This window comes from Acinonyx jubatus, chromosome C1, assembly GCF_027475565.1.
Source record: "Acinonyx jubatus isolate Ajub_Pintada_27869175 chromosome C1, VMU_Ajub_asm_v1.0, whole genome shotgun sequence".
Taxonomy (NCBI): domain Eukaryota; kingdom Metazoa; phylum Chordata; class Mammalia; order Carnivora; family Felidae; genus Acinonyx; species Acinonyx jubatus.
The window spans coordinates 197,274,514-197,286,996 of record NC_069381.1 but is presented as its reverse complement, the minus strand read 5'-3'; the positions used below and the strand labels follow the sequence as shown (position 1 = coordinate 197,286,996).

The 12,483-nt window shown below is 41.3% G+C and overlaps 1 protein-coding gene and 1 long non-coding RNA gene across 2 annotated transcripts in view; one reads left to right on the top strand and one right to left on the bottom strand.

Moving 5' to 3' along the window:
- XRCC5 (X-ray repair cross complementing 5) overlaps window positions 1-10,242 on the bottom strand; it is an 89,945-nt gene extending 79,703 nt beyond the window's left edge. Inside the window, exons 1-5 of the mRNA XM_027051248.2 lie at window positions 10,097-10,242; window positions 6,181-6,294; window positions 2,537-2,720; window positions 1,576-1,624; window positions 172-294 (exon numbers count right to left, since the gene is read on the bottom strand). Of these exons, the coding sequence (XP_026907049.1) occupies window positions 172-294; window positions 1,576-1,624; window positions 2,537-2,720; window positions 6,181-6,294; window positions 10,097-10,117 (491 nt within the window). The 5' untranslated portion in view covers window positions 10,118-10,242. The remainder of the gene's footprint in view (window positions 1-171; window positions 295-1,575; window positions 1,625-2,536; window positions 2,721-6,180; window positions 6,295-10,096) is intronic.
- Window positions 10,243-10,261: 19 nt separating this feature from the next.
- The window catches only part of LOC113596779 (uncharacterized), a 3,703-nt gene continuing 1,481 nt past the window's right edge, over window positions 10,262-12,483 (top strand). Inside the window, exon 1 of the long non-coding RNA XR_008295552.1 lies at window positions 10,262-11,170. This is a non-coding gene — a long non-coding RNA (uncharacterized LOC113596779). The remainder of the gene's footprint in view (window positions 11,171-12,483) is intronic.

Sequence of the window (12,483 nt, the reverse complement as noted above, 5' to 3'; positions counted from 1 at the left end):
CCTGGAATTAAGGGTACTCAGTGAATGTTTGCTGAGGTCAGTCATCTAACATATTTCAACTGTGAGCGCAAACAGAAGACTCGCGGGAACCAAGAGCTTTAGAAAGGGGCCCTACTCCTTGCGTTAGGAGAGCACAGGATTGGTCTTCAGACGTTATTCTCATGATCTTACAAGAACTGCAGGGAGATGCCAGATTTCTCCAAGTTATGGATTATAATATCCAGCTGATCTTGGCTGAATGGGCTGCTGAGGTCAGTGAACACTTCAATATGCCTCTTTCCAAACTTCTTTCCTCTAAAAGAGAAAGTTATCACAATAAGAAATCATTCTCCTGAATTATCGCTTACGAACTCAAATGCACTTGGTCACTGGACTTAGAGACAGGCTAAGAAATGAACCTCAATACAGTTAACAAATGTGATTACATTCTAGAACCCCACATATCATTGATGCTCAGTTAAGTTCTACTAAACATATAGTCAGCCTGGTTACAATTCATACTTTTTAGCATCTTGGGCAAAATTTTTGAGCATTGTGGATATTAAATCCCTGATCTCCCAACTTTAACTTCAGTTAAATATATGGTCACTGGGTCAAAGGATCCCTTGGGTGCCTGCGTGGCACAGTTGGTTGGACAGCTGACTTCAGCTCAGGTCATGATCTTGCGGTTCATGGGTTCGAGCCCCTCATCGGGCCCTGTGCTGAGAGCTCAGAGCCTGGAGCCTGCTTTGGATTCTGTGTCTCCCTCTCTCTCTGCTCCTCCCCTGCTTGTACTCTGTGTCTGTCTCTCAAAAATAAATAAATGTTAAAAAAAATTTTTTTTTTTTTTTTTTTTAAAGAAAAGGATCCCTTTCCAGCCTCCACTTAGGCAGAGTATAAACAAGGAACTCTCCCAGTAACTACAACTTTGGTCTCCTGAGGGTTCACTTTCCAAACATGCTGGCTCAGTTCCACTCACAGGGCTACTGGCAGGATTTTACACAAAACGTACAGAGATTGAGAAATGAAAATACAAATTGAGGCCTGAGATTTTAGTACTAATGTTTTTCCTAACAGTCAAGGAATGGGTGGGTGTAAATAGATTCAAAGACCCATATTTTAAAGGCAAAATAATTAAATAATGAATCAGGTGGCTGGTCAGAGCTAGGCATTTTCTTTTTCTTTTTTTTAATACTACAATTTTATTTTTTTTAATTTTATTTTTTTTAGTTATTTTAATTCCAGTTAGTTAACATATGGTGCTATATTAGTTTCATACATTTAATTTCAGTCAGATTATGAACAATACCATATAGAAGTTTTTAAAGTTCCTGGTAATTAAGTCAAATAGGAAGGAAGTTGAAATAAGCCAAACATGTATTTCTCCCAGAGAAATTCCCACAAACTATAGCCCTTGCTCTTTTTAAACTTAAAAAAGAGAGGCTGAACTGAACCACTGAATTCTATCAAATGGTTCTTTAGCCACACAAACATGCTGCTTGATTAGCAATGAATCACACATGTACAGAATACAGCAATACATACAATTTTTGCAGAATGACTCATTTCCACCTCTCTTCAATTGAAGACACTTACACAGTTTCTTGTTGAATCACATCCATGCACACAATGAGTGCATCCAGGACTCAGCTAGTTAAGGGCAGAAAATATCACTAAACAGTCCCTTTATCCCAAGATCATGCAACTTTTTTCCAGTGAAGTCCACAGTGCTTGAAACCGTGAACTCTGGGCTGACTCTGAGGATTTAAAAGCACTTGCCAAAGAGTGCTTTTTCCAACATTTATTTCACTAACATATAATCACATATGCTGTAATCACATATCACAGTATATATCCTGAAACATATAATCAGGAAAAATAAAATAAGCCCAAGGTAATCTAACACATTCCCATGCATTGAAACAAAAATTATGATGTCATTTTACAATATCTAGAATCCATTTTTCGTGAGTAGAGTCCCCTCTTAAATATGACCTGAGCCATAATGTGGCATTTGTAAGTCACTCTTAGCACAGCAGCACCTCCCAGTGATCAGGGAGAACATTACGGCTTAGAAAAGTAAGAGTAACCACTTAAAATCATAGTACACGTGGAAGAAATTGGAAATCTCAGTTTAGATATCGGTCTGATTTTGGACACAAAAATACCCTCCATCCAGGAAAGCATAGGGAATGCTAATGCTACATTCTTCTACAAATATGTTCTTTACATGCAAACATTTCCAGCCATCACCACCACTAAACTTTCTGCACATAACAATACAGAAATATACCCACTGGTATCTTTCCCTTATGGTGCCTCCGAACCACTCAGTATCACTAGTGCAGAGAAGGGGCAAGTGGCTAGAGGGTCAGGAGTGCAGATACCCAACCCAACCTGAATAAATCCCAACACACACCATCATCTCCATGTCTTCAGAGCCAAAAAATGCCCATATACTCAGAGGTGGGCTTCTAGTGAGCCTCACCAAACTGGATTATGATTCCTCAGATTAAAGGAAATTTCTGAAGAGTCTTCTCTGGCTGAAAAAGGATACAGTCAGCTTGTTGAGAACCTGGTTGGATTTTGCTTTCGATGTCCTCCAGCAGGTCAAAATCTGGTAGCATCAGGTGTCTGTGGACTGTGATGTTCTGATACTGATCCTTACCAGCAAGGGCATTCTCAGTACCATCTGTACCAAAAAGGACTAATGCAATTTCATCCTTGCTCTCAGCAAACACCTAGAGAAGAATGTTCAAAGGTTAAGAATCATAAACTACCACCTGAAAGGCAGTAGATACCTAACCTTCAAGGAGCAATACAACCATACCTCCCTATGGCATGTTCCTGGGTCCACTGTCAACAACAGAATACTGGGCTAGATGGCCCATGGGACAATGACAATTCACAGGTTCTAAGACTTTTCCGTTGACTATAGGTCCCATCTCTCATTTCAACAGAATTACAGGTGGGAGAATGGGAGAGTGGTTAACTACTCTTGATAACTTCCAGCCCAATCAGACTCTAATTCTCAATGAAAACTAATTATGGATAATTTGAAAAGCTTTTACTCTTTTTGGAAGTATTTTCCAGAGGACTAAAAAAAAAATTACTGGTTCATATCCTCTAACCCAGCAATTTCATTCATAGGTATATATACCATAGAGAAATTCTTGCTCATGTACTCAAGAAGACAAGGACAAGAGAGTTCACTTCAGCACTGTTTATAACAGAGAAAAAGTAGAAACTGACCATCCATCCACAGGATGCAAAAATACATTGCAGAATATTTATACAATATTATACCCCAGTAAAAAAAAAATGAATAATTTGTGCATGTTTTTCAGTATGAATAAATCTTATAATTATGGTTGAGAAAAAATAAGTTGCAGAATTATATGTACCATATTATAACATTACATGTTTTGAAAGCTTCATACAATAGTAAATATTTATGAATATACTTATGTCCTAAAGTATTAAATATACATGGTAAGGACTATGAAAATCCTGAAGTAAAGAGAGAAAGAAAAAGGAAAAAAGAGGATCGGGAAGGGATACACAGGGACTCGCAAGTTTATCAGTAATTATTATTATTATTATTATTATTTTTTAAGCAAAAAAGAAAAAAGACGGGCATCTGGCTGGTTCAGTTGGATGAGCATCTGACTCTTGGTTTCAGCTCTGGTCATTATCTCATGGTTGTGGGATTGAACTCCACTTGGGCTTTATGCTGAGCATGGTTGAGATTCTCTCCCTCTCCCTCTGTCCCTCCCCCGCATGTGCACTCGCTCTCTCTCTCAAAATAAACATTTAAAAGAAGAAAAAGAAATCAAATATGGTAAAACTTGAGTACTGTACAGTGCTAGACAATGGGAAAATAGGTTTGCATCACAGTATTCTCTGTATTTGCCTCCTTCCTGAAACATTTCATAATAAAATGCAAAAACAAAAAACAGGATCTAACAAAAACACAGTCTTGTTCCCACCTATTTAACCGTAGCCTTCTCCACCAGTGGGAAGAGCGCTGTGTAGACAGAGGATGGAATTGTGTCTTTCCTCATTCTGGTTTGGTCTGTTAAGTTCCCCAGTGTGTTAAGAATTGCAAATACATCCCCCATTGCACCTGGAGAAAAAAATTCCAGCTGCTGGGCTTCAAACATGTCCAGCACACCATGGGGCAGGCCAGCTAGAACTCTATTTGCATCCTGGGCAAGGATTCATATTAAAGCCAGGTAATCCTGCTCAACAACAAAACTTCAGCCAGGAGAGGGAAGGCAATTCTGAGTGCAGCATGAGACTGGCATCAGGTATCGTCTCCTAGCCTTCCAGATCCACACTGCCACGGAATAGGCAGAGCCAAAAATAAAAACTGAAAGCACAGTTTCTTTAAAAAAAAAAAAAAAAAAAATCTATGCACTGGGGCACATGGCAGCATTACTGAAATACAACTAATACAAATTACTATAACCAGGAATGGAGTTAGAACATTCTCTTCTTGACACATGAAGGAATCCAGGTCATCAGAATTTGTTAAAATCTAGGATGACAGGTAGGGTGTCAGTGTCACAGTGAAAAGGGCAACACCCAGAGCAAACAAGTGTCCAGGAGGAATAGCGGTTGCCAGTGAATAAGAATTTCGTGGACTTAGCAAAAGTAGCACTCGTACCAGGTAGAAGGGACAGAAATCAAGAGAGGAATGTCATTTACCAACCACCCACCTCCCATCCCTGCCCCGCTGAATGTGAGTGGGTCTTAGTGACTTGCTAGACTAACAACAGCAGAAATGACTTTCTGGGATTTCTAAAGATAGGTCATAAAAAGCCACATAGACAGGTCACTCTTAGGAACCCTCTTGCAATGTTGGTGGGAATGAAAACTGGTGCGGCCACACTGGAGAGCTGTACAGAGTTTCTCAAAAAACTAAAAACTGAACTACCCTATGATCCAGCAATTGTACTCTAAGGTCTTTACCCAAAGGATACAAAAATACAGATTTGAAAGGGTACATGCACCCCAACATTTATAGCAGCATTATCAACAACAGCCAAACTACGAAGAGAGCCCAAATGTCTACTGACTGATGAGTGGATAAAGAAGATGTGATATATATCTACAATGAAATATTTACTCAGCCATCAAAAAGAATCAAACCTTGCCATTTGCAATGACATGGATAGAGCCAGAATGTATTATACTAAGGGAAATAAGTCAATCAGACACAGACAAATACCACATCATTTCACTCAAACGTGGAATTTAAGAAACAAAACAGATGAACATACGGGAAGGGGAAAAAATGAGGAGGAAAAACACATCACAAGAGACTGTCAACGACAGAAAACAAACTGAGGGCTGATAGTGATAGATGGGGGATGGGCTACATGGGTGACGGGTACTAAGGAGGGCACTGGGGATGAGCACTGGGTGTTGTATGGAAGTGATGAATCACTGAAGTCTATTCCTGTGACTAATATTGCACTGTATGTTAACTAAAATTTAAATTGAAGAAAAAAAAATTTTTCCTTCTTAGGACTTTCCCTCTTAGGCCCAGCTGCCACACTGTGAGAATCCCAAGCTCCATGGAACAACCACATGTAAGAGTTCTGATGGATAGCCCCAGCTGAGTTCAAAACCACCAGAAGACATAACTACTAGCCATGGGAGTGAGCCATGTGAGACGTCTAGCTCAGTTTAGCCCTCAAATGATTCAGCCCAGCCACCATCTGAGTGGACCTACACAAGAGGCCACAGAGGCCCAGCTGAGCCACCCAGTCATCCCCAAACCATGAGAACTGATTTAAAAAAAAAAAAAAAAAATCATTTAAGACATGAAGTTTTGGGATAGTATGTTACCAGCAAAAGGTAACTGGAACAGGATTTGTTCAAGATTACCAGGTTAGTAAATGACACGGCAGAGCAAAGATTCAAACCCAGGCCACCTGGCTCCAGAGATTATTACGTTGTCTTGTTTCTCATGAAAACTGTAATTTCTACTGTAGAGGCCAGAAGAAAGGAAGAAAAAAATGTCAGGCTCTAGTGGTAGTTGGACTTACACATAAGCATATGTAAAAAACCTCCTCAGATTCCCACAAACACTGGGGCCAGACATCATAAGCAGGCTGGTATCTTGTGTTACTAAGTGGAGACAACAACCAGTTAAAACATGAGTTACGAGCTCAAGGCCAGGCTGAAACTTACCTGTCGCTGCACAAACACGGTCATCAACTTCTTTGCTAGTTCAAATGGAGATTCTTCACCAGGAAGGGAGTTACTCATGGCAGACCCCACATCCATACAGAGCACAATGGCTGCCTAGAAACAAAGTTCCAAAGAGTGAGAAAATGTTAATGGTCATAAAAAAAGAAAACAGGTATGTCCTTTTCTTATTTCACCCACAGAACCTGTACTTTAGGGAACTTAGGGGACGCATGGCAAAGGGGGGGGTGTTCTGCCTAGTGTATGTAAGACATGTAAATGTTTACTACAGAGAAACTTTACTTTTGTTTTTTTTTAATGTTTATTTTTGAGAGAGAGAGAGAGAGACAGAGCATGAGCAGAGGAGGGGGAGAGAGAGAGAGACGTAGATACAGAATCTGAAGTAGGATCCAGGCTCTGAGCTATCAGCACAGAGCAAGGCTTGAACTCACAGACCATGAGATCATGACCTGAGCTGAAATCAGATGCTCAACTGATGAGCTACCCAGGCTCCCCACTACAGAGAAACTTTAAAATTGCCCTAATATTTTCTAAAAGATAGAAAGCAAGTGGGGCACCTGGCTAGTTCAGTCAGTAGATCACACGACTTCCAATCTAGGGGTCATGAGTTCAAGCCCCACATTGGGCATGGAGCCTATTTAGAAAGCCAGGGGGCACATGGCTGGCTCAGTTGGTTAAACGTCCAATTTTTCATCTCAGCTCAAGTCTTGACCTCAGGGTTGTGAGTTCAAGTCCCGTACTGGGCTCCACACTGGGTATGGAGCCTACTTAAAAAAAAAAAAAAAAAAATAGAAAGCCAGGATAGGAGCATGATCCAGGAAGCTGCTGCTCCTTTGGCCTGAGCCCAAGAATAAACTCATGGGAAGCAAATCTGAAAACCCATAGGCCAGAGCTAAATCCAGCCCATCTGAGCCCAAAATACATCAGACATACTGCAGCTGATTTGTAGAACCACAAGCATGAGAACAGAGAACAGATGCTTATTCTGTAAGTTACTGATTTTACTTGTTATGAAGCATTTTTGTGGCAACAGGAGACTGCTACAATCTTTATGTACTAAAATGATACACCCCAGCAATTTATATCAGTTTGGGAACCGGGGATCTAGAATGAAGACTAAGACACCAAATCTATTCTGGTAGGGGACATAGACACATAAACAAATAATACCAGCACAATATTCCATGACAGATGTGGGCAGTGGGCACTAAAAGAATACACAGGAGGATCATCTATCCAAGACTGGTAGAAGGGATAGAGGAGGAGTAAGGAGGCAGAAGAGGTTTCTGGATGTGGTTTTTGGGTGAGTCTTAAAGAATGTTTAGGAGTTAATCATGTGAATAAGGAGAGTTACAGGTAGAGGAACCACATAAATAAAGACACCTAGTCATTAGATAGCAATCACATACATAGAGGACTAAGGAAATAGGGGAAATAAACTAAAATAAAATGGTTACATGTAAAGTTCTATGTCTGACATCCAGAATTCAACTGAATATGAGCTGAAAGAGATCTGAACAAATAGCAACTCACAATTTCAGTGTGGATTATACAAATGAGTCACCAAAATGACATGGCTACAGCACTACAACTCCCACACCTATCTCATTCCATCCTCCAAAATATTTTAGGTTGTATCAACAGTGTACTGAATTCAAAGAAGGAAAACAAAGTTCTTCTGGTGAAAAAAGACTAGATTAGCAAACCGGAGACCATCAGGTCCCACCTTCATTACAAATTAGCTGAGTCCTTGGGAATGTCACATAAAACCTCACTGTTAATTCAGAGGCAGGAAGCAGTTGTTGAACTAGATGAGATCCAAGGCCTTTTCCAGAGTTAACAATCTTTGGCAATGACAGCCTCACCTGTGCTTTGTACTGATCAGACCACATTTGACAAACTGTGAGCTGTCCTGAGCACCCTATCTTAGGAGAAATACTAATTACAACAGAACATGAAATAAGCAGATTAGAGAAGGATCTGGAGAAAATGTGATGTGAGGAACAGTTTGAAAAAACTAGATATCTGAGCCAGATGAGAAGATTTAGGAGAACATGATAGTTCCGCCCAAATATTTGGCACCTGTGTTATAAAAGAATTGGCCAGAGAGAATGAGCAAGAATAGGATCAACATATGGAAGTTACAGGAAGACTGGTTTGACTCTATGAAAAGAGGAAAAATAACATTAAGAAGTGATCAATAAAAGAACCACTGTTTTCTGAAGCAGTGATCTCCTGATCCTAGGAGTGTCAGAAAAATCTAGATGAGTTCCTATCAGAGAAGTTACAGATGATTTCTAAGTTTGGTTATGTCTCAGGCAACACGTGGAAACTTAAGTTTTTCCCTAGTTTAAAAAGCACTGAACATAAATGCACTAATATGAAGAGATTTCTAGAGTAAAGATAGTACGTTTGAAGAAAGGTTGGTAATAAACTACAAACTTCCCTTGAGAACAACAAAATTTACACTCCACAGTTTCAATGCCCTGATTATAAGAATCTTTAAAAAATTTAAGAATCCCAAAATATGTTGCTGCATTTATCTAATACACATTCATAAAAGCTATTTTTAAACCAGAAAACTCTAAGAGGACTAAAAATCTTTTAGTAGGAATCAAGTATCCAAAAAATGGCACCAAGGGGCTTCAAAATATGCAACTTCTTTCCGGAACCAAAAGAATGGTCTGTGTAACACTTCCAACTTCCTTTCTGGCAAGGAATAAGAAAACCAGGGAAGGGAAACTGAGCAACATTAGTAACTCTTCATTAACACACGGAAACAATACAGACTGTGAGAATTTTGCTGCAAGTCCACCTGCCATAAACAGCTGCTCCACTAGAGCTGCAGTATTTTCAGCAACTGAAAGGGAGGACAAAAAGGTAAGTGGCATCGAATGCTCATAATCGCTTTAATCCACATTTCCCAATGGGGACTTGAGGGGACTAGGGATCGTTGTTGAAATTCCTATCTTGTTTATCTGTATACGGGATGCCTAGTAAAGGGCCTAGCCTTTGGATGGTTGGATGGATGAACAAACAATTCCCTGGAACACATCTCCCTCTAGTGATCATTCAGAGACAACCACCACTCTCTGCCTATATTGAAAAAAGTCATTTAAAAATTCCATCATAATGTCTATTATTAATGTGGGACAATGAGGGTCACAGGCTCCTAGCAACACAGATAGGGCTCTGAAACCTGACAGGCTGGGGTCACGTATGAATTCCACCTCTTACGGACTGGATAACCTTGGGCTAAGCATTTCACTTTCTTTACGCCCCAGTTTTCTCAACTTTAAACTGGGAATAACAGTTCTCACCTCATGGGTTTGTTGTGGAGATTACATGGGATAAGAATAAAGCATTTACATCAGTGCCTTACAGGGTAAATTTTCGATAAATGTCAAAGATTGTTACAGAGGTAATAACATGGCGCTTTACGTTTTAAGTTACGTATTTTACTCACAGACCCTCTCTGAACTTCTCCAAGTCTGTGGGTAGGTGCTTATCAAACCTTTCATTCCCGTATAGATTTTATAAAAACTAAGGCTCAGAAATGGAGGAGTTGGAAGAAGTGATGGAGAAGAGGTTGGACTAAGAAAGAAAGAGGGTGGGGAAGAGGTGGGACAAGGAGGTGATGAGGAGGAAGTCAGAGGATGGGAGGGCCAGGAGGCGGAGTGAGGGGGGAGTAGACGAGGCTCAAATTCAGGTCTTCTGACTCCAAATCCCGTTTTTCTCAGCGCAGCCTTCGGGCCGGCCCTCGGGATCCGGCCACGGGCCGCCGCGATCACCTCTTCTTTCCCCCATCCTTGGCACCGCGGTGATCCCATGATTCCTGCTTCCGAACCACCCTCTCCGGATGCCCTGCACCAGGAAAACCCAAGGCCACGCTGTCTACCTTACTCCTGGACCGCGCCATGTTGTCCGCGCGCGGGTGCCGCAGCCGCCTCTTCCGGGCAGGAACCCCGCGCACCGCTGCAAAGGTCCGGCGGAGTCGGAGGCAGGGCGTCGTAAAAAGGGCCGCAACTCAAGGAGCCTGGAAGAGGCGGGGAAACTGTGCGCTGACGCTCGGAGCATGCGCAGATACTTTGCGTCCTGCCTTGGTGAGGCGCTTGGGGACCTGGAGCTGCTCAGGTCTTTAGAATTAGGTAAAGATGAATCGCTGCTCTCAAAGATTCGCTTCCCTTTGCCGTTATTGAAAGTAATCCCTGCAGCAGTTAGTGTCAGAGTTCTGGAGTTCGAGTTCTTTGGGTAGGAGTATGAATCCAGAAAATCACCTAGCTTCTCTAAAAGCCTGTTGTGGGCGTTTTTGTTTATGTTTTTGTTTTGTTTTGTTTTTCAAAAAGGGGCTAATGAAAGAGTAAACAGATGCGATGACTTTGGAACCAACTACTGAAGGAAGATTTCCAGGCAATCAGGAGTGGGATTGATTCCTTTCTTTGCAGAGGAAATGGGACGTGCACAGGCCAGGAAGCAGGACATAGCACTCGCTAAGGATTTCCCAGTAGTCTGAAGTGTTGCCGGCTTGGAAGGGAGGAGGTGAGGTTTAATTCCAAAAGCAAATCTAGGGAGGTGTTCTAGATCTGGGGGCTGTCAGTCACAGTGCCTGACATGCTCACTGCCCCTTTCAAAAGAAAGTGCCCAGCTTGCTTTAGCCTTGCACAGAAACAGCGATCTTCTATACCGAATGACCAACTAGCTGAGAGGTGATTGCACGAAGGGTCCGGCAATCTGTACAGTAGCTGCAAACTTATGTCCAAACCGGGGAATCAAATCCAACCAGATTCTCTCCCTCTTGCAGATGGGCCTGGGATAAGCAGAAACTGAAGCTGAAAAGATAAGGATACCATGAGGAAGGAGGGGCCTGGAGGGAGACAGTGTTATCCACTGGTGCCAGTGGAGTCAGACATTTTCAGAGCGTGCTCATAGAACTGGGGAGGCTCTTCATGATGAGAACAAAGGCAAAAAAGATGTAAGTAAAATTAAATTTCCTTACAACTTGCAGGCCATTAACAAATACTTGAGACAGGCAGAGGATGACATTCCTCAAGGAACTCACAACTGCCTTAATGTCAATGCTGTGATAGAGGCAAAAAGCAACTGTAGCTTGACAATAGCCAGACCTCTAAGATCCTGTAAGTCATCTTTAATATATGAAAATCCATTTTAGAATCTTCCTTTGTCTTCACCCACCTACCCCCCAACTTAAAAGTATATAACCAATTGCTCCTCACCATCCCAAGCTTTTTCTGCCCACACGTCTGGTCCTTGTGTTTTAATAAAAACGTTTTTTAATGAAAAAAATAAAAACATTTTTTAATTAAAAAAATGTTGATCATGTGCTCACAGCCCATGTCACATCACTTCAAGCTTTTGGTTCAAACCCAAGGGGTTCTTTTAAAACTCAAATATTTAAAAATTTTTTTCTATGTAACAAGTAGATAGAATTACTGGAAATTCACTATGGTGAAGGAAATTTGTAACCTTCATGTTGATGAGAGAAAAACTCTCGAAAGGCCTGATAGACAAAGAAAGCCATTCTAGGTTTCTTACTAAGCCAGCATGACTGTACGTAACCTGATTTATGGGCTGCCACATGTACATCATACATCTGCTTTGTGGATGACGGAACCCATCTTGTCCTTGAGTTATCGATCAATACTCGTACTCCCTGCATCCCTTTGCGTTTAAGCTGGTGATTCATGCCTTACAGTACATAACCCTGTAAAAACTTCATTCTCCAAAGAGCATGAATCTCTGTAAAAACTTCATTCTCCAAAGAGCATGAATCTCTGTAAAAACTTCATTCTCCAAAGAGCATGTCATCACTTGGGCTTGAATAAAAGTCTTTCTTACTTTTAGAGATTCTAAAAGGTTTGTTCATTTTGTGTCAACAATGTCTGTGCTTTTGTCTTGCATGTCGTTTCTAGTTCTTCTCTTTTCTCTTCCTCTTCCTCCCTCTTTCCCACTCTCTCACACCCACACATTCTCCAGTACAGGTTCCTTTCCTGGGAGGAATAAGAGATTCTAGTACTTCTGCTTGTTTGCATCTTAAAAGGGGGGGGGGGGGGAGGGGGAATTATGTCATCCACGAAGCTGTTGCAACGGATGGCCATCAAGGGCACAAGGAAACTTTTAGGTCATCTAAACTTTTTAAAAGTTAGCATCTTGTTATATTGAAAATCCTGGAGGGGTGCCTGGGTGGCTCAGTCAGTTAAGCATGCAACTCTTGGTTTCAGCTCAGGTCATGATCTCATGGTTTGTTGAGTCTGAGCCCTGCCTCAG